Source organism: Bos indicus x Bos taurus, chromosome X (assembly GCF_003369695.1).
Source record: "Bos indicus x Bos taurus breed Angus x Brahman F1 hybrid chromosome X, Bos_hybrid_MaternalHap_v2.0, whole genome shotgun sequence".
Lineage (NCBI taxonomy): Eukaryota > Metazoa > Chordata > Mammalia > Artiodactyla > Bovidae > Bos > Bos indicus x Bos taurus.
The window spans coordinates 6,803,316-6,823,183 of NC_040105.1; the positions used below are offsets into that span (position 1 = coordinate 6,803,316).

The 19,868-nt window shown below is 50.0% G+C and overlaps 2 protein-coding genes across 6 annotated transcripts in view; one reads left to right on the plus strand and one right to left on the minus strand.

Annotated features, from left to right (window-relative positions):
* TBL1X (transducin beta like 1 X-linked) overlaps positions 1-3,695 on the plus strand; it is a 247,955-nt gene extending 244,260 nt beyond the window's left edge. For all 5 annotated transcript variants that reach the window (XM_027534937.1, XM_027534941.1, XM_027534939.1 and 2 more), the window contains one exon: positions 233-3,695. In XM_027534937.1, the coding sequence (XP_027390738.1) occupies positions 233-259 (27 nt within the window). In that variant the 3' untranslated portion in view covers positions 260-3,695. The remainder of the gene's footprint in view (positions 1-232) is intronic.
* A 4,195-nt stretch (positions 3,696-7,890) lies between these two features.
* The window catches only part of GPR143 (G protein-coupled receptor 143), a 29,363-nt gene continuing 17,385 nt past the window's right edge, over positions 7,891-19,868 (minus strand). The window contains exons 6-9 of the mRNA XM_027534506.1: positions 19,131-19,239; positions 17,322-17,439; positions 15,824-16,067; positions 7,891-8,308 (exon numbers count right to left, since the gene is read on the minus strand). Of these exons, the coding sequence (XP_027390307.1) occupies positions 8,214-8,308; positions 15,824-16,067; positions 17,322-17,439; positions 19,131-19,239 (566 nt within the window). The 3' untranslated portion in view covers positions 7,891-8,213. The remainder of the gene's footprint in view (positions 8,309-15,823; positions 16,068-17,321; positions 17,440-19,130; positions 19,240-19,868) is intronic.

Sequence of the window (19,868 nt, forward strand, 5' to 3'; positions counted from 1 at the left end):
GTGACACCCATTGACGGCTGTGGCCTAGGGTTGGGTGCTAATGATGTTTAGACACTCACCTGTCCGCTAGAGCTGGTCTGATTGAACCCTCTGGACTGTGTGAATAAAACTTTATTTATAAACAAGTGGACGGCGGGCCGGATTTGGTCCACAGGCCATGTGCCATCCTGTGCTCTTAAGGGCATCTGATGTTGCCTCTCAAGATAACAGGCGCTTTTCTCTCTCCTTTCAGGTGTGCGTGTTAGATCTGCGAAAGTAAACACACACAGAAAAAATATTATAGACACGAGAAGAGAATTCCGACGGGCCAGCAGTGGATGTGTGGGGTTGTAGCACTATTCAGACACAATTCCGTCAGCTCCGAAACAGCGCAAACCTGACCTTAGGGAGTGTCCTTTGAGACCAAGTCATCCCTGGCCACTGGAGTCTCTATTTTTTCTTTTTTTCTTTTTTTTCATAACCTCCACCGAGAAGTTTAAAACAGAAAACACACACGCAAGTGCTGTCAAAGGCGGGGAAAAGGAATGGTTTCCACCTGAAACGTCCAGCCCCAGGGGAGCGAGAAGCCACCAGCTTGACTCAGTGCATGGATCAGTTGCCACCCAGAACAGGCTCCGATGGTTGAGACGAACGAAAAAACAGGAAAGGCTGTGCCAAAATGAAAAGAGAAAAAAAAATGCTGTGATAAACCAAAAGGGGAGGAAAAACTCCTCCCGTCAATGGGTTGTTTTTTTTTGTTTTTTTTTTTCCCCTAAACATTTGGACACTACAGTTAAACTCTCACAAGGATGTTCGAAAGACCAGTTTGTATGGATGAAATGGGTACCTTTGTAATCCCAACAGTTTCTATTTTCTAGAACCTTTGTCCCCGTGGTTTTTCTATGGGCTGGAATCCTGTCGTCTTGGTTGGGGTGGAAGGGTGGTGGAGGCGGGGCGGGCCTTGGGTCCCAGGTGGAGACTGTTACTGGGTGTCTTGCTTATTTGCTATTGTTTCACCACCAGAGAGACAGCCCCTCTCAGATGCGGTGCTTTCTGGCCTGCATCTTCCCCTCCCCCCTCCCCCATCCCCCTCCCCCCCTCATAGTTGCCTCCCATCTTCCAGTCTCAAGGGCACTTTCGGCGCATAATAAGTGCTTTATGTAAGAAGGCAGGGCAAGGGGGACTTTTTACAAGGAGGGGGAAGAAGAAAAAAAAAAAGTGACTTATATAAGAGAAAGAGCCCGGAGTATTTTTGGAGAAGAGAAAAAAGATATTTTTTATGTTAAAACAATTTTAAAATCGTAAAATGGCCATTCAGACACGAGAGCTTTGTGTGATTCCTATTTAACAACAAAAAAGAAGCCTTTAGAAGAGACAGGTAGAGGGGTCCCTTCACTTTGAACTTGGTGGAAAGCAGTGAGGGGACTCCGGGTGGGCAGCTCTGGGGTCGGCTTTGGGGCTGGTCTGTGCGGCCGGAGAGGAAGACCCCAGCCCCTTTTCTGCTCCAAGAAGACCTGGACGTTTCTTTCTTCCCAGTGCATTGGACCAGAACAGCGGACAAGGGGGTGCCCTCGAACCCAAGAAGCGTTCCCAGATCCAGCATCGCTGAAGGGGGGCCGTCGGAACCATCCCGCTCCACGACACCAATGCCGCCTTGTTTGAGACTCGTGGGCGTGGGCGGGGGGGACCCCCTCCAAACCAGGAGCAGCTCGGCCAAGTCCCTCCAGGGCTGACCAACTGGAGGGGCCTCCGGGACCTCACTGGGTCTCCCAGCGACAGAAGTGATTGGAGAGAGGTTTTCAGTCCTGAGGGTGAATTAACAGAGGTAGGGTGTCTCAGTTCACAGGCCATCTTCACAGTTTGCTTCCTCTGGCAGCAGGTCAGGAGAAATTGCCCTTTTTTTTTAAACAATGAATCTTTTTACTGTTTTTAAAAAAAAAAAAAAAATTAAAACATGGCTTTGTGTGTCCCTAGGGGAGTTTTCCTTTCCCTTGGATCAGGTAACCTTTGTACTTTTACTGCTGTCCTGACCCCATGCTGACCCAGCTTGTAAATTAGCAGCAGGGCCTCTGGGCTCATCCGTCTTCCCCCGGGGATGGGGCTGGCGGTGGGTAGGTTGGCAGCCCTTGTGTGTTCCAGCAACCAGCCTGGATGGTTTTGGAGGGTGGTGGTATCTGTCCATGGACCCAGAAGCCAACGGTAAGGCATGGCTAGGCCTTTGTGCAGAAGTTGGATTGTCCTGGGAGCAGCCCCAAAGCCAGAGTGCATTCCTCTCTCTCAGCTCACTATCTATCTCCATGGATCTGAGAGTTTTTCAAACCCCCTTGACTGCAGAAGACCAACAGGCACTCTTCACAGGTCAGGCGTGTTCTCAGGCTCTGCTGTATCTAAACACTCAAACTTGCAGAAGGTCAGTGTTTGATTGGCGTCTCCACTCCCACCTTTGAAGATAGCAGACGCCGTCAGGCGTCCACGGATAATCACTGACCCCCCTCACCCCCCCCAAAATGATTAACTTTGAGATGCAGTTTGCAGAGGTCTAGTTGAACACCATCTGGACCCCTCCCCGAATGAAAACGTGTCACTGTCCACACAGCATCAGCTGCCCGGGGTCCAGACAAGGTTTGCGTTTGATGAGCCAAATGCTGCTGGAGGGTGGTGAAGGTGGGATTCGATATAAAAGGCTCACGAGAGGATCGTCACGGGGAGGTTGGTACGCAGGGTCTCCCAAGTATTGACGGGGGCCTCTGGTAAACCTGTACCAGGCTGGAAGTTGCCGGGTTGGAGCCAGGGGCTGTAAAGCCAAGGACACGGACTGGATACCGGGCGTGGTGATGAACTGACGCTGCTGAGGAAGGCAGAACTGCCCATGAACCATCAGGAAGAGGCCCCGGGATGGGGACCACGAGGAGGAGGCAGCCGGCGCCTCTGAAATCATGCCTGCCCTGAGTCACACCCGCTGCACCCTCTGCCAGCGCTCAGTGGGCGCATCGCTTCGTCAGTGCGAGCGGCTTCTAGACTTCGTGTAGAACGCTTCGTAGTCCTCAGTGTGCAGATGGGACCTTGGTGCTGAAAGCAGAGAGTAACGCACAGATCCATCCCCGGAATTGTCCACCTTGCCGGGGAGCTCGTTCTGCTCGCTCGCGCGCGCGCACGCACGCACACACACACACACGCACGCCCGGGGAAGCGCGTCCGAGCCCACTCCACGGCTACAGAACCGCGATGTTCACTTTGTCTTTCTGAAGAGAGATCTCGGAGCCGAGTGAAGTGCACTTTGTCGGGAGTAAGGGTCTACTTTTTGTTTTGTTTTGTTTTAACCTTTCAGCCTTTTTTTTTTTTTTTTTTTTCTGATCGTGTTTCCCATCCAATGCAGAGTGTTTTCCTCCCGCCGCTCCCTGAGGTTTGTGAATGTCTGGCTTCTGCGGTTTTTATTGTCTGTGTCAGACGTACAGCCAGATGTCCTGTCCGCATCTTCCAGCTTCTGTTCCATCCACACGGCACCCCTCACCCCGTTCCGTTCTCTCCACCAATGCCCCACTGCAACCCCCACCCTCACACGCTCCCGGAAAGAGAATCACCGTGTGTGTGTGTGTGTGTGTGTGAGTGTGTGAGAATCACCATGTGTGTGTGTGGGAGAGATGGCTCATTTGTTCCAAGAGAGAATCAACAGACCATATTAGGTTATCTTAAATAAATTGCTCTATTTTGATAGAGAACTTTCTGTGTGTACTTTCTTGTTCGTCTGGGGGGCCCACGCTAACTCCGCTGCCTCAAGTCCCCAAGCTCTTGTCTGTTTTTTTCCCCTGGGAGAAATGGGCGGGGGCCGGGTCTGCTTTTACAACCAGTTCGTTGTAAACCAGATGAAGAGACCAGCGGTTGCAGATGCGTTTTGATGTGAAAGGCGAGTGTGCTTTTTTTGTGTGTGTAACTAGTTTCATTCTCATTACTTTGTTTCAGGCTGGCAGTTTTAGAAAAGTCAAAAAGCAGACGGATGTTCTCCTGCAGGCAGGCTTGGGTCGCTGGCAGTTTTGAGGTGCAGGATGAATAATAGAAGAACCTGAAGTTGTAGGGATGCTGGTGACCGGGCGCAGCACACGGTTCAGGCAGACACATGCAGACGGTGACCGGTTCCCTTTGAAGCGATGTCCCCCGGGTGATAGGCAGTGTGGGGCTGACACAGAGGTGGCCAGACGAGCTGCATTTGGCCATGCGAGTCACCCCAAAGAGCCCCATGTCCTCCGGCCACAAGCTGACCCTGCATGGGAATCACGCCAGACCTGGGCTGTTGCTTCTGCCCCAGTGTTGCCCGGGATGCAGACCTGCCTGGTTTTGTTTCTTTTTTTTTTTTTTTTTTTGTAAGCCTTGCCTAGCTGACTGAGGGTGCTTTCACGCAGCGGATCTGGGGTGAATCTCTGAGCACTCCCGAGCCCTGCTGCTGAAGGGTCTGGGGTGAGCCATGTCCCGAACCCACTGGGGTGCACGTCGCATGGTGGGACTTAACCACTGTTAAACAAGTGTGTTGGAACTCGGGCTTCCGTAGCTGAAGCAACACGCTGGTAGCTCAGGCACAGCTCCAAGGAGGTCTCTGTGCTGTGACGGAAACTGGGTTGAGACCAGATTGCCTGAGCTTTTACCTAACTTTCATCTCTATGGAACCTTCTGCTGCAGTGATTCTAAAAATATTTGTCCATTGAGAACCCCCTCCCCCTTCCCCAGTTTGATTTGGGAATCTGAGTTTCCACTCACCGAGCAGAGAACTTGTTTGGTTTCTTTTTTTAGGAGCCCACATCTGGGTGATGTTCCTAAAAGGTCTTTGAGGTGTTCATACTCACGGCGAGGGTTCTGTGCACCTGTGGGCGCTGGTGTTGGTCACTGTCAGTGTTGGGAGCCTGCAAATCACTAGTTCACACGCATGGGAAGGCGTGGGCAGCAGATACAGACCTTTACGAAAGACTCAGAATTGGGTGGAATTTTTGTTGTTTTTTCCGCAGCCTGGCTCCCTGTTTCTGCAAAGTGTCTTCATCCATGTGCAAGGTAAGCAAAGTTAACATACAGGTCCACCCGCAGAGCGGCATGGGAAGTTGAGGGGAGGGACACTCCACAGGGGTTGGGGCAGGCAGGAACTGTTAAAAGTGTTACCTTCCCCTGAGCCTTGAAGTTAATAATACTCTGGAGCATGGGAGCTCCTATAAAGGGAAACATTTATGCTTGAGCCCAGTTGCTGAGAGAAACTCCACCAAAACCATGATTGTGAATGAGGAGGTGGGGAATCTTTCCAATAAGGCAATGAGTAGGCTCATTTAAACACTTTGCAAGGCTATATATTTCCAAGGCTTTTCCAGTGGTCATGTATGGATGTGAGAGTTGGACTATAAAGAAAGCTGAGCACCGAAGAATTGATGCTTTTGAACTGTGGTGTTGGAGAAGACTCTTGAGAGTCCCTTGGACTGCAAGGAGATCCAACCAGTCCATCCTGAAGGAGATCAGTCTTGGGTATTCATTGAAAGGACTGATGTTGAAGCTGAAACTCCAATACTTTGGCCACCTCATGCAAAGAGCTGACTCATTGGAAAAGACCCTGGTGATGGGAAAGATTGAACCGTGTGCTGTGCCCGGTCACCAGCATCCCTACAACTTCAGGTTCTTCTCTTATTTTTCATCCTGCACCTCAAAACTGCCAGCGACCCAAGCGTGCCTGCAGGAGAACATCCATCTGCTTTTTGACTTTTCTAAAACTGCCAGCCTGAAACAAAGTAATGAGAATGAAACTAGTTATACACACAAAAAAAGCACACTGGCCTTTCACATCATAACGCATCTGCAACCTCTGGTCTCTTCATCTGGTTTACAACGAACTGATTGAGGGCAGGAGGAGAAGTGGACAACAGAGGATGAGGTGGTTGGATGGCATCACCGACTCATGTACATGGGTTTGGGTGGACCCTGGGAGTTGGTGATGGACAGGGAGGCCTGGTGTGCTGCAGTCCATAGGGTTGCAAAGAGACATGACTGAGCAACTGAACTGAACTGAAACCCCGTGGACTGTGTGTAGCCCGCCAGGCTCCTCTGTCCCTGGAGTTCTCCAGGCAAGAATACTGGAGTGGGTTGCCATTTCCTTCTCCAGAGGATCTTCCCGACCCAGGGATCGAACCCAGGTCTTCTGCATTGCAGGCAGATTCTTTACCAGCTGAGCCACTGGACTCTGGCTAACGTAAGCCAGAAAGAATGGCTGAGGAGTATATTGAGCAGCTCTGGGGTATCCCAGGTGTGGGGGACAGTGCAAATAGAACTGGCTAGAGCCAGGCCCAGAATCAGGCCCATGCAGGTAACACAGCACTGGGGTGCTGCCCACAGCTCAATGCCAGACACTGGGCTGACCTCTCAGGGCTCACCCAGGCTGCCTTCCAAAGCAGACATGCAGCTGCCAACCCCTCCCCAGAATTGCTTCTGCACAGCCTATTTCCTTGCGCATCAGCTTCCAACGTTGACTTGGGGCACAAGTCTCATCCGCCACGCCAGACACACTCTAGCTGCAAGGGAGCCTGGGGAAGCCAGCGGCTAGCATCTTTGCTCTAGAATGGGGTTGGGGCTGTGTCTTGCTCGGCAGGGGGAGCCCTCAGAGGAGAGGTCTCGGGGCTTCTCTGATGACTGGGGCAGACAGGATATCGATACAGAGGTTAAGAACCCAGAAAGCCTCAAAAGTCCTTTTTACTGCTGTTGGACACTTTGGGTCAAGGTGGCTGTGAGGTAATAAGTGCAGCTTTAGGAGCGTGCGGCCCTGGGGTACCACGGCCACGGTTGTGGGATGCCCTGAATCCTGTCTGTGGCCCTAGGACTCCAAAAGCACAAATCCAGAAGCAGCTTGGACAGCTTTTCCAGAGTGAGACAAGAGTCCTAATCTTGATGTGAATGAGCATCACACAGCAGAATTGAGGAAACGTTGTGTGCTTGTGCCATAGACTTACCTAGGTGGCTTGTGTCTCCTGTGTGTAGTGTGTACAATATTTTTGTCTCCAAATATGTATATACACATATATGTTTATAATACATAAAGTCTGTAAACAGTCATCCATGCAGATGTGGAGGGCGTCCGTGGATTTTGGTATCCGTGGGGGTCCCAGAACAAACCTCTCATGGGTACCAAAGGACAGCTTTATATTATTATATATGTAAAATTATGGAAAGAGGGAAATACAGGCAATAATCTAAGCAGAGTCAGGTCCTAAGCCTGTATAATCAAAGCTATGGTTTTTCCCATAGTCATGTGTGGATGTGAGAGTTGGACCATAAAGAAGGCTGAGTGCTGAAGAACTGATGCTTTTGAACTGTGGTGTTGGAGAAGACTCTTGAGAGTCCCCTGGACTGCAAGAAGATCCAACCAGTCCATCATAAAGCAGATCAGTCCTGGGTGTGCACTGGAAGGACTGATACTGAAGCTCCAATACTTTGGCCACGGGATGCGAAGAACTGACTCCTTGGAAAAGACCCTGATGCTGGCAAAGATTGAGGGCAGGTGGAGAAGGGGACGAGAGGATGAGATGGTTGGATGGCATCACCGGCTGGATGGACATGCCTTTGAGCAAGCTCCGGGAGCTGGTGATGGACAGGGAGGCCTGGCGTGCTGCAGTCCATGGGGTTGCAAAGAATCCGACCCGGCTGAGCCACTGAACGGAACTGAATGGAAGCTTCCCGTAGACTGAATCGCTACCGCTCAACACAGCTGAGGACCGAGCGAAGGCTAACCTGGTGTCCAAGCCTGCCCTCCTCTGCCTCCTAGTGGTGGGTGAGGAACTTGCTCCCAGGTGCGTCCCCGGTCCCTGCATCATCACTTATCTTACACAAGAGCATTCGCTTAGAGGTGTTATTCAGACAGACCCCAAGTCAGGCTGGGAGCTCAGACACAACTACTTCTTTTTTTTAATTATTGTTATTTATTAACTCTTCCAAGGACCTGGATCTGGCGTTGACATTACAGCCAGATCAGAGAAACGAACGTCCACGGAGACTCCAGACAAGCTGCTGGACTCCAAGCACAGGCTCACGGTGGGCCTCTGCATCACACAGAGGCTGCCAGGGAACATTCTGTTAACTGTGATGGCAGGAAGATTCAGTTGGGGGGGACGCTACACCCCGCAGTGTGCTGACTGAAGGGCAAGGGTACCGTCATAAGGGATGAGAACCCTCGCGTCTGAAAATACACACAGGGTCCAGAGCCCTCTGTCTCGTCCTCTCTACGGGGTTCCTTGGACTTTCGGAAGAGAGTCGGGGGCCTTTCCGCCGCGGGACCCGCTTGCGATGTGGATTTCAATGGTGCTGCCGCCGGAACCTGGGGAGGAGGAAAGACTGTCACGGGTCAGTGTCAATGTCCGGGAATGCCTTTCACAACTTGCACGGCCGTATTAAAAAGCGAAAAAAGAAAAATACATAATACGTCCACCTACGCGGGATTAAAGCAGCCCAAAGGACAGAGCAAACCCTACCGGATCATCTCGGGCAACTTGACTGATGTCATGACTGTATCCACCCCACTGCCCTTACCCTGAGACACTCTCAGCCAAACCCTGTGGACGCTGCAGAGCAAATGGAAACCGGGCCTGTTGACACCGTGCAGCTTCAGGGCCCTGGGACTTGCGCTAAATCAGGGGTCCCGATATCTCAGTGCTCGGTGGTCCTGGGGGGTGGGGGGTCACTTGGGCAGGGGGCTCCATGGTCACCTGGCCACCACTTGCACAATTCTAGGAAGTACCCGGAGGCCTTCTCTTGGTAAAACTAAGAGTGGCCTTTTCACAGATGATGCCATGTGGCTGGAGGAGGGGGAAGGGTGTGGGGAGCTATCAGTGGAATCAAAGCCAGGCATCACTCGCCAAAACTGTACCCCTAGAGGCCCGTTTAATCCATCCCAATGACACACCTGCCTCTGGAACCTGTGGGAACAGATGTGAAGATTATTCTCTCAGGGCAGAAATACCCAGGCTTGCCTGCTGTTGTGCCAGGTTCTAGGGTGTGTGTGTGTGTGTGTGTGTGTGTGTGTGTGAGCCATGGAAGACATAGGGAAGGGTGGCCTTTTCAACTGTGCATGAGGCAGGTGACTCCCGTTGCTGAAAACCTCCAAATCCCAAATTCTCTCAACCTATACACCCTATGGACGGCTGCAGCCTGTTCCCGTCATGACCCTCTGCTCGCTCACAAACTTCAGGCGCAGGTTTCTTTATACCCAAGCTCAATCCTGCCACATGGCCTTTGCACATCCCCTTTTCTGCCTATGAAGCTCTCCTGATGTTCTCGTGGCTCACTCCCACACTGCACTCAGGTCTCAACTCAAATGTCACTTCATTCTCAAGGAGGTGTCCTGGACCCCTCGCTAAAACTAGTCTCCTGCCCTCTATGGATATGCCATCGTTCACAGCACTTCCTTTTTCCTTTATTTTTTTAATTTCGATGACGTCCAACATTTTTTTTTTTTTTTTTGAGTCGCTTGTGCTTTAAGTGCATTATTTTCAATTATTTCTTTGTAGCTGTGCTGGGCCTGTTGTTGCTATACGTGGGCTTTCTCTAGTTGCCGTAAGTGGGTTTGTCATTGTAGTGGCTTCTGTTGTTGCAGAGCACGGGTTTCAGTATTTGTGGCTCATAGGCTGAGTAGTTGGTGGCACACGGGCTTTATTGCCCCATGGCATGTGGGATCTTCTCGGACCAGGGGTCAGACTGGTGTTCCTTGCATCATAAAGCAAATTCTTAATCACCAGGCCAACAAGAGCGCTTGTAGCATCCCCACGACCACCACATGAAACCCCACGGTGGGCTGCATGGGGAGAGGCGCTGGGAGGGTCCTCCCAGGGCAGGGTGAAGATACGTCCCGGTGGCTCCAGGTCGGGGTAGGTCACACCAAGAGTGACGAGCCCACAGAGAGCATAGGAATTTAGAAGACAGGAGAAGGGGGGAAAGGCTCATGTCAACAGGCATGGACCCTGCAGCCCCATCTCAGGAGAGTCGAGGTTGCCTGTCAAGATGGTGGGAGCAGCTGTTTGGCTGGAGCAGAGAACGCGCTCCTCCTGGAGGCCAGGCAGTCAGTTCAGTTCAGTTGCTCAGTTGTGTCCGACTCTGCGACCCCATGGACTGCAGTCCCAATCTGCAGTTATGTTGGAGCCAAAAAAATAAATAAAGTTTCTCAGTTTCCATTGTTTCCCCATCTATTTGCCATGAAGTGATGGGACCAGATGCCATGATCTTAGTTTTCTGAATGTTGAGAGTTAAGCAAACTTTTTCACTATCCTCTTTCACTTTCATTAACAGGCTCTTTAGTTAATTTTCACTTTCTGCCATAAGGGTGGTGTCATCTGTGTATCTGAGGTTATTGATATTTCTCCTGGCAATCTTGATTCTAGCTTGTGCTTCATCCAGCCCAGCGTTTCTCATGATGTACTCTGCATATAAGTTAAATAAGCAGGGCGACAATATACAGCCTTGATGTACTCCTTTTCCTATTTGGAACCAGTCTGTTGTTCCATGTCCAGTTCTAAATGTTGCTTCCTTACCTGCATACAGATTTCTCAGGAGGCAAGTCAGGTGGTCTGGTATTCCCATCTGTTTAAAAATTTTCCACAGTTTGTTATGATTCACACGCTTAAAGGCTTTGGCATAGTCAATAAAGCAAAAGTAGATTTTTTCTGGAACTCTCTTGCTTTTTTGATGATCCAACAGATGTTGGCAATTTGATCTTTGGTTCCTCTGCCTTTTCTAAAACCAGATTGAACATGTGGAAGTTCACAGTTCACGTATTCCTGAAGCCTGGCTTGGAGAATTTTAAGCATCACTTTACTAGCGTGTGAGATGAGTGCACTTGAGCTGTAGTTTGAGCATTCTTTGGGATTGGAATGAAAACTGACCTTTTCCAGTCCTTTGGCCACTGCTGAGTTTTCCAAATTTGCTGGCATATTGAGTGCAGCACTTTCACAGCGTCATCTTTTAGGATTTGAAACAGCTCAACTGGAGACCAGGCACCAGCTGGGAAGATGACTTCCGGTTCCAAAACGCATTCCTGCTGGAGGCGCTTCACAAAGGCTTTGATTTCTCACAGGGTCACCCCACACTGTTTACCCTCACATCCTGAGCTCGTGGGAACTTGTGTGCAGTCTCTGTAGTTCTTGCAGAAAGACCATGGCCTGGAGGGTCACACAGTGGCTCGTGATCGAGGTCTCAGCTCAGCACCCACCCTCGTGACCTGACACTCTGGGGCATGCTCCACATCCTGTGGTTTTTTGTTTCTCCTAAGTTCTTGCATCCTTCGCTGTCCCCTCGGGCTCCACAAAGGAGACCGCTTCTTGCCACAACCACTCTGTGAGTCTCAGATGCCAGCACCATTGCAGATGACCCCTGAACCCCCAAGCCTAGCCCCGCCTGGGCTGAGCTGGCCTGCTGTCTGCACCGAGTGCTTTCCAGCATGTCTGCCTTTCCACGGGTTTCTCGTCTGGTCTTAGCAAATCCAACAAGGCTGTGGTAGGTGTGCACTCATTCTGCATCCGTGGCGTGTGAATACCTGAGTGTCCTTGCAGGAAGTGCAGCTGCTGGTGACCTCACAGTGCCCAAGGGCCAGGCCTCCTTCCTAGCAACTCCCGGCAGTGAGCCTTGCAAGTCCAAGCAGGCTCTTGGGAGCTTCCTAGCTCCGTGTAGACCTGCCATTCGGGGAGGCATGTCGTCTCTTGGGCCCTGGGCCATTGTCCTTGGATTCCTTGACATTTCAAAGCCCTAAATTGGCAACCCCAGCCAGGAAGTATGGAGCATAAGCTATAGAGAATGTGTGACACCTAGCCCTGCATCCCCTTCAAGCTGTGGAACCGCCTTCAAGGTTTAGCCAGCCTGACAGATTGGAGGCCCTGGGGTCTGTTCACTCCCATACTCCCTGGGCATTGGGAACCCATACCAGGAGTTATGTGGACCGCACATGGGTGGCAGGAAAGAATCTGAGACAACAAGATGCATGAGACAGGATAGAAACGTGGAAGGTAACGGGGAAGCGTGGGAGAGAACAGGGAACTCTGAAGATCAAGGGAAGATTGTGCAAAATAGAACCATGTGTGGGGGGAAAAGAAAGAGGAAACAGGGAGTGGAGGGAAAGACAAGGTATTGTGAGAGTAACAGAATTGCAGAAGAGAAAACTGCAAGAGGGAGACGAGGGATGATGAAGGGAAAAGAGACCCGTGAGAAAGCGCGGCATCCCGGAGAGAAAAAGGAACTTTTGGAGCCACAGAATTGTGTCAGAGGATACAGAGAGATGGGAGAGACAGAATCGTGAGAAAGGGTGCTGTGGGAAAGGACAGGAACTTGAGGGAGAAATACAGGACTGTCAGAACAGAAGATTACAGTGACCAAAAGGTATGCATGAAAGGGTCTGGCTGCTTGCCGCTCAAAAGCCAATAAGCGGGCCAGGTTGGTGGAAAGGAAAAATTTGCTTTGTTTCAGATGCCAGCAACTACAAGGACGGTGGCAGACGTCTGTCCAAAGGCCAACCCCCCCGACAGGCAGAGAGTGAGAGCTTTTAGAGACAAAGTTGCGGTGGGGTGGGGGAGGCGCGTTACACGCAGAAGGAGTACAGTCACCTCTGATAATCCTCTTCACTGACTTCATGGTGCTAAGAGTCAGACACGACTGAGCGACTTCACTTTCACTTTTCACTTTCATGCATTGTGGGAGGAAATGGCAACCCACTCCAGTGTTCTTGCCTGGAGAATCCCAGGGACAGGGGAGCATGGTGGGCTGCCGTCTATGGGGTCGCACAGAGTCGGACACGACTGAAGCGACAGCAGCAGCAGCAGCAGCAGCAAGTCCTGGGTACAGTTGGGTCATCATGTCGTTAATTTCCACCTGGTGTGTTCTGGTATCTATAAGACAGCTCACAGGAGGTGGCTCAGAATATTATCTATAGCCCCTTCAGAAAGAACTAAAGGTCCTGGTGTCTGTGTGTTCGTCACTCAGTCATGTCTCTTTGTGACCCCATGGACTGTAGCCCACCAGGCTCCTCTGTCCATGGAATTCTCCAGGCAATAATACTGGAGTGGGTTGCCATTCTGTTCTCCAGGGGATCTTCCCGACCCAGGGATCAAACCCGGGTTTCCTGCCTCACAGGCAGATTCTTTGCTGTTTGAGCTACAGTGGAAATCTCACTACACTTAATGAGTACATTATTATTATTTGGTCTCCTTTGACTGTTTTCCTTTGTTTTAGCATTTCTCACCTCTGTGATTAAACTGATTGTTTGACTAAACTCCACGCACAGCAGGCAGGCAGAGAACATGACGGAATGGCGGGCGGCAGTGGGCAAGGATCATACAGTCTTACGTTGTTTCGTTACGGGGAAAGCGTGTTGTGGGAGAGACTGGTCGTCATGAAAAAGAGGGTTAGGGGAGCCCTGGGAGATTTTTGCATAAGAATGAATAATTTGGGGATGAATAGGCAGTTGTGGAAAAGAAAAAAGCAAAATTGAGAACAGAAAATCATAGAAGAATAAAATGGCAGAAGAACTGAAACGTGGTCGGGAACAGAACCCTAGGAGATAAAATGGTGATATGAGACTGACCACAGACAGCAAAGAGCTGTGGGAAAGTAAAATTATTCAAAAGAGGAATTCTGGAATGAAACAGAAAGCTGTGGGAAAATGGAGAGTTGTGGGCAGGGCAAGGATTATGGGGAAGAAAGAAAATTGTGGGAGAAGTGTAGAGTTGGAAAAGACATGGGGTTGGAGAGAGAAGTAGGGAATTACAGGGAAATAGAGCTTTGTGGGAAACACGGGATTGCATGGAGAAGGAGGAAGACTGGAAAAGCAAGGGATAATTGGAAAGATGTGAGGGCTTGGGGGAAATCCTGATTCTTTACAAAGATGCTCCTCGTATTTTGAACTCAAGTTGTCATCAGGAATTATACACAGATCCTCTCACTGTGAGCCGCCGCAATAGTCATGAAAGTGAAGTCGCTCAGTTATGTCTGACTCTTTGTGAACCCGTGGACTGTAGCCCCACTAGGCTCCTCCATCCATGGAATTTTCCAGTCACTAGGTTAGTCCTACGAGCAAATGTAAGTGTTCTATCTCCGCTCAGAAACCTTAACTGGCCTTTTGCTGGCCCCAAGATAAAAATGCAGAATCTGTAAACACCCCTGGATAGATCTCTTCCCCACATGCCTCTCTCCAGCTTCCCACCACCAAACTACATGCAAATTCAGCCTTTATTTATTTATAAGTCTTTATTTCTAAGTTGCCCACATTATGCTTCTCAGAGACGCTCACACCCCAGCCCCCGCCTCAGCTAAAGTAGTGTTGATTGGGTTGCAGGTGCTCAAGGAATATTTGTTCAAATTCAGTTGCCTTTTCTGTTAAGTGGCGAGTAAGTGCCAGACACCATGTTAGATGCTTAATGACGAAGGCTCGGTGGAAGCCTGTCAGCCTGGAAGTCAATCCTAAAGTAGCAGATAGAGGCTTAAGGATATGATAAACAGGTCAAGCTTCATCCTAACAGTGCAGACGGGGAGAGGCCTAACCGTACTTACCACTTCGAGTTTGTATCTCTGGGTTTTTCTCTGACATGTAACAGTATTTTCTGTCTTATGAAAGCAAAGTGGCTGGAAAGGAGAAAGGAAACACGCCCGAGATTAAGGCAGCCTTATCTCATTTCCGAGATTACCACTTTATTCGAAAAGGCCCCCGGTTCCTGAGGGTTCTGGCCTCACCATACAGCCTGTGGTATAGACATAGGGGTCTTGTATATTGGAGTCATTCTCTTTGCTGATTTTCACCCACATCTTTAACTGTGGTGTTAGAGAAGACCCTTGAGAGTCCCTTGGACTGCAAGGAGATCCAACCAGTCCATCCTAAAGGAAAGCAGTCTTGACTTCACTTTCACTTTCAAGCTTTAAAGAAACATTATTTGGGCCTTAAACTAATACTTGCACCCTCCACATCAGTTGGCTTAATGGACATAACCCCAGATTAGATGAAAAGTGAAAGTGAAGTCTCTCAGTGGTGTCCGACTCTGCGACCCCACGGACTGTAGCCCACCAGACTCCTCCGTCCATGAGATTCTCCAGGCAGAAGGTTGGAATGGGTTGCCGTTTCCTTCTCCAGGGGAATCTTCCTGACTCAGGGATCGAACCCAGGTCTCCAGCATTGTAGGCAGACTCTTTACCATCTGAGCCACCAGGGGAAGTCCAAATTAGATGAACAGGAGTTTAAAAAGAGGACCAATTTGAGGACCACGGTGCGAGAGTCTTGAAGAGGACAGAGTGGAAGAGCCAGCGACGGGTGACCTGCATTTCATCTTAAATGCCCCCGGATGAAGTGGACAAACCAAAACTGCACGTAAAAATCTCCAGAGGTCAGGTCGCCTACTGTTCATTGTCTTACAGCACACGTCAGCACCGGATGAGAAGTGACCGTTTATCTCAGACTCAGAATGTCATGCAGCCCAAGGCAGAGCTAGTGATTATTAACACAAGGCTACGGTGCTCAGTCCCTGGGTGGGGAAGATCCCCTGGAGGAGGGCATGGCAACCCGCTCCAGTATTCTCGCCTGGAGAATCCCCAGGGACAGAGGAGCCTAGCCGCGGTGACAGTCCCTGGGGACACAGAGAGTTCAACAGGACTGAAGCCACGTGGCACGCAGGCAGAGGAAAGGCACCACGCTCACATTACAAGGAGAGGTGAGTGATGAGCTGCAAGATTAAGGTGGTCCCTTTCCACTCATGCCCTGAAGCTGGTTCCAGAAATCAGGGCAGGGAGCCTCCTGGTCATTGACAAAGGAGTTCCTGGGGAGCGTGGGGCCCCCAACCTAGGCCTGCCTCTACCCAGAGGCTCTTACCTTCAGAAAGCAAGCTCAAGGCCTCATCGGAAGTGTGCGTGCCGCCCGGAAGCTCCTTCTTGGGTGCGGGGCCTTCCCCGGGCTCTTGGGGGCCCCCGGGGGAGGGGGGCGCCCCCTCGGTGGCCGAGGTGGTCATCGAGTCCCACTGGATCTCCTTGCTGGGACCTGGAAGCGTCAGGCGGCAGCCTGTCCAGCCATAGAAGGCCAGGGACAACAGGAAACCTTGGGCTGGATTCAGGATCCCCTGGAAGGGAGGGGAAAGAGACGGCATATAAGTCAGGGCACTGATGGGCATCACGGCTTACAGGGGTCACTTCGGTCCACAGGGCTGGCCTCAACTGGGGTGCACCCTGTTGGCTAGTTTGGGGCAAGAGAGAGACTGGCTTGGAGGTTCTGAGCCTTCAGAGATGCGTGGGAGACATAGGAGACAAGAGGGGTGGAGAGGAAGGTCCCGGGCATCACCCCAGCAATGTGGGTTCTCTAGAATGCTTTATATTTATGGACAGTGTTCCAAGGGATACCTCCAACTCTGTGGCTTTTGCAGTCTGCAACACTTCTTCCAGAGAAATTCCCAGATATTCTTAGTCTGCCTAAAAAGTTTGAGACACTTGCCAAACTAACTTACCAGAGTCATATGTGTTTAATAATGATGGCAACACTGAATGCACACGCATCTAATTGAGGACACGGTGAGCCTCTCCACTTGTTTACTTGCTAAGTGGTGGGTTGCCAGGCCTTTCTCCAGGGGATCTTCCTGACCCAGGGATTGAACTGGGGTCTCCTTCATTGGCAGGCGGATTCTTTACCGCTGAGCCACCACGGAAACCCAGGCACTTCTCCACTAACAGCTCCTGTATGGAGTTTTTGCAGTGGGGACACAATATCCTGGAAACACTGAGGACGATGTATCCATGAGCTTTCCACCTGATTATGGTGGTGTGTTTCTAGGCAATATTGTTGCCTACATGTGTGATTAGGTAGTTGAAATGAGTATAATCTCTACATCCTGCATTTTTCACTTATTATGAGATTTCATAATTGTCATACTTTACATTGTCATTTTCAGCATCTGCATACCATTCCATCAAGATCAAACACAGTGATTTACTTAACCATTCCCTTTTATAAAAAAAGAAAATGTGGGTTGTCTAGAATGCTTTATATTTATGGATAGTGTTCCAAGGAATACCTCCAACTTTGTGGCTTTTTCAGTCTGAAACATTTCTTGCAGATAAATTCCCAGATATGTTTAGTCAGCCTGAAAGGTTTGAGACACTTACCAAACTGACTTACCAGAGTCGGATCCCTTTAATACTGATGCCAAGAGTAAATGCACAAGCTAACTCATGGACCACAGCCAGATAAAGGGGCCCCCGCAACCTCTTCAACTCACCACATATTTAAATAACACATAGATCATACTTCTCAGTGGTTTTTATCTTGTCTGGGTTTTTTTCTTCTCCTTTAGGAAGTACATTTAAAATCAAGATTGACCTACCATCATGAACCACGTGGTCTTGGCTGCGTTTCTGACCTGTTTCAAAGAGCTGCTGTTGATATCTGGTTGCATTTCAAGATAGAACAAAAGGCTTTCGTTGATGACATTTGAGAACCAGCTGTGAGAAAGAAAATGGGCCACAGGTAAAGAGAACATGTGATATCATTCTTTTTTTTTTTTGCTTATTTTTAATGGGAGGATAATTGCTTCCCAATATCCTTTTTTTTCAATGCCAGAGGTCAGGGGACATGTCTGCATGCATGACTGCTGAGTCACTCCATCATGTCTAACTCTTTGTGACCCCAATGGACTGTAGCTCTCCAGGCTCCTCTGTCCATGGGATTTCCCAGGCAAGAATACTGGAGTGGGTTGCCATTTCCTCCTCCAGGGGATCTTCCCAACTTAGGGATCAAACCCACATCTCTGGCATTGCAGGCAGATTTTTTTATCTACTGAGCCACCTGAGAAGCCCCAGGGAACATGTCTCCCAAGACCTAGAAGTCCGGGAGGGGTGACCAAGTAGCTGCAGAATTAGACGAGAATTAGACGTCAGAGACGGCATCCCCCTCAGCCGAAAGCAGAGACCAAGAGACCCTCCCGATGGTCACAATCAACACCACATCGGGTGGAAGGTTCTGGCACACGTCAAATAGCCCAGAAGTCGTTCCTCCTTTGACGAGCAAGCTGACGTCTTGATGGAAACCAACACGAACCTTGATGTTTTATGTCGGAAATTTCTGACGGTAGTGTCGGCAGGTCGGCGAAGTTGGAAATGGCAGGCTCGGGGTATTTTTAAAGGGAGGTGACTCACGGCTCTCCCAGGAGAATGTCCAAACCAGCCTCTTCCCATCAGATAAATTATTAACCACCAACGTGTGCCCTGTCTGGCAAAGCACTCTGTCGCTGCAGCAAAGGGCTTTCTGATTTGGTACTTGTCACAGCTCTATTTGCACAGAGCAAACCCACGTGAAATGCTGGGGCAGACTGCCTGTGGGGGACAGGGCAGGCCCACTGAGGAGATGAAGATTGCTCTCTACCCTTCTTGTTTTGTTTTGTTTTTTTTTTAGTTGTTTTTTTGGCCGTGCCACACAGCTTTTGGGATCTTAGTTTCCTGAACCAGAGATGGAACTCTTGCCCCCTGCAGTGGGAGCTTAGAGTCCTAACCACTGGACTGCCTGGGGAGTCATGGTTTCTGTCCTTGTTGCCCTGAGCTGTGAGTCATCACACAGACACGGGGTGTCATCCCTGAGTCTCATCAGATACAGGAATCCTGCTGTCAAGACAAATGCAGGGACTTCTCTGGCCATCCAGTGGTCAGGACTCGGTACTTCCAGTGCAAGAGGGATGAGGGTTCAATCCCTGGCCAGGGAAGTAAGATCCCACATGCCTCACACTGCAGCAACAACAACAAAAAACTAATTAATTAAAAAATAAAACAAAGATGGGTGCAAAAATAAAAGATGGATTTAGAAGGCACGATGAAGCATTTGATTTGAATGTTAACCCTCGGCGATGGGACAGTACTCCAGAGGCAAGTGGTTGGGATGTGACCACGTTAAAGTGAGGATTTTCTGTTCTTAGCGATTCTCTATAATTTGAGCGGATGTGAATTTCTTTCCAGAAGGTCATGGGTGCAGACTGGCCTTCCTGTCTGGACAGCATTGCCTCCAGGGCCATCTGGACAAGCCTCTAAAGGTTTCCTCTCCCAAGACTCTGCCTCTGGAACTCAGGTCACACTTGGGAAGGCAACTTACAAGAGGTTTGCACTTCACGTCCCAGTGAGAGTTTAAAGAAACAGAAACACGTTACCAAACAATGAAAACCAGCATTATCTTGAAGAATCGGGTCTTGATCATGGCTCCCATGCGTCTCTCGTTCTCCGTGTAAATGCCTTGTCTTCCCTTCAGTAAGGAGGCCACTGTGGAGCAGAGGGGAACGGTGTGTGATGTTCATGATCGACAAAGGCCAGCAAACCGGATGGGAGCCCGCAAGTCACCCTGGAGAGCAGGAGGCAAGATACCAGCCATGCCTCTCTCACCACTGCATGGGGAGGGGCGGGGGCGCTTCTCAGACACTCGGGGGGAATACACAGCTCTTAAAGGTTTCCTTTGAAGTCTTTGTGGCTTCCCTGATAGCTCAGCTGGTAAAGAATCTGCCTGCAATGCAGGAGACCCCAGTTCAATTCCTGGGTCAGGAAGAGCCCCTGGAGAAGGGAGAGGCTACCCACTCCAGGATTCTGGGGCTTCTCTGGTGGCTCAGCTGGTAAAGAATTTGCCTGCAATGCGGGAGACATGGGTTCAATCCCTGGGCTTGGGAAGATCCCCCTGGAGAAGGGAAAGGCTACCCACTCCAGTATTCTGGCCTGGAGAATTCCTCGGACTTTATAGTCCATGGGTTCACAAAGAGTTGGACATGACTGAGCCACTTTCACTTTCACTTTTGAAATTGTTTAGATTTATATAAGATATACAGAGATAGTAGAGCCCCCATATAGCTGCACCCAGCCGCCTCCAGTGTTAACGTCTTCCGCAACCACACTCACAACCA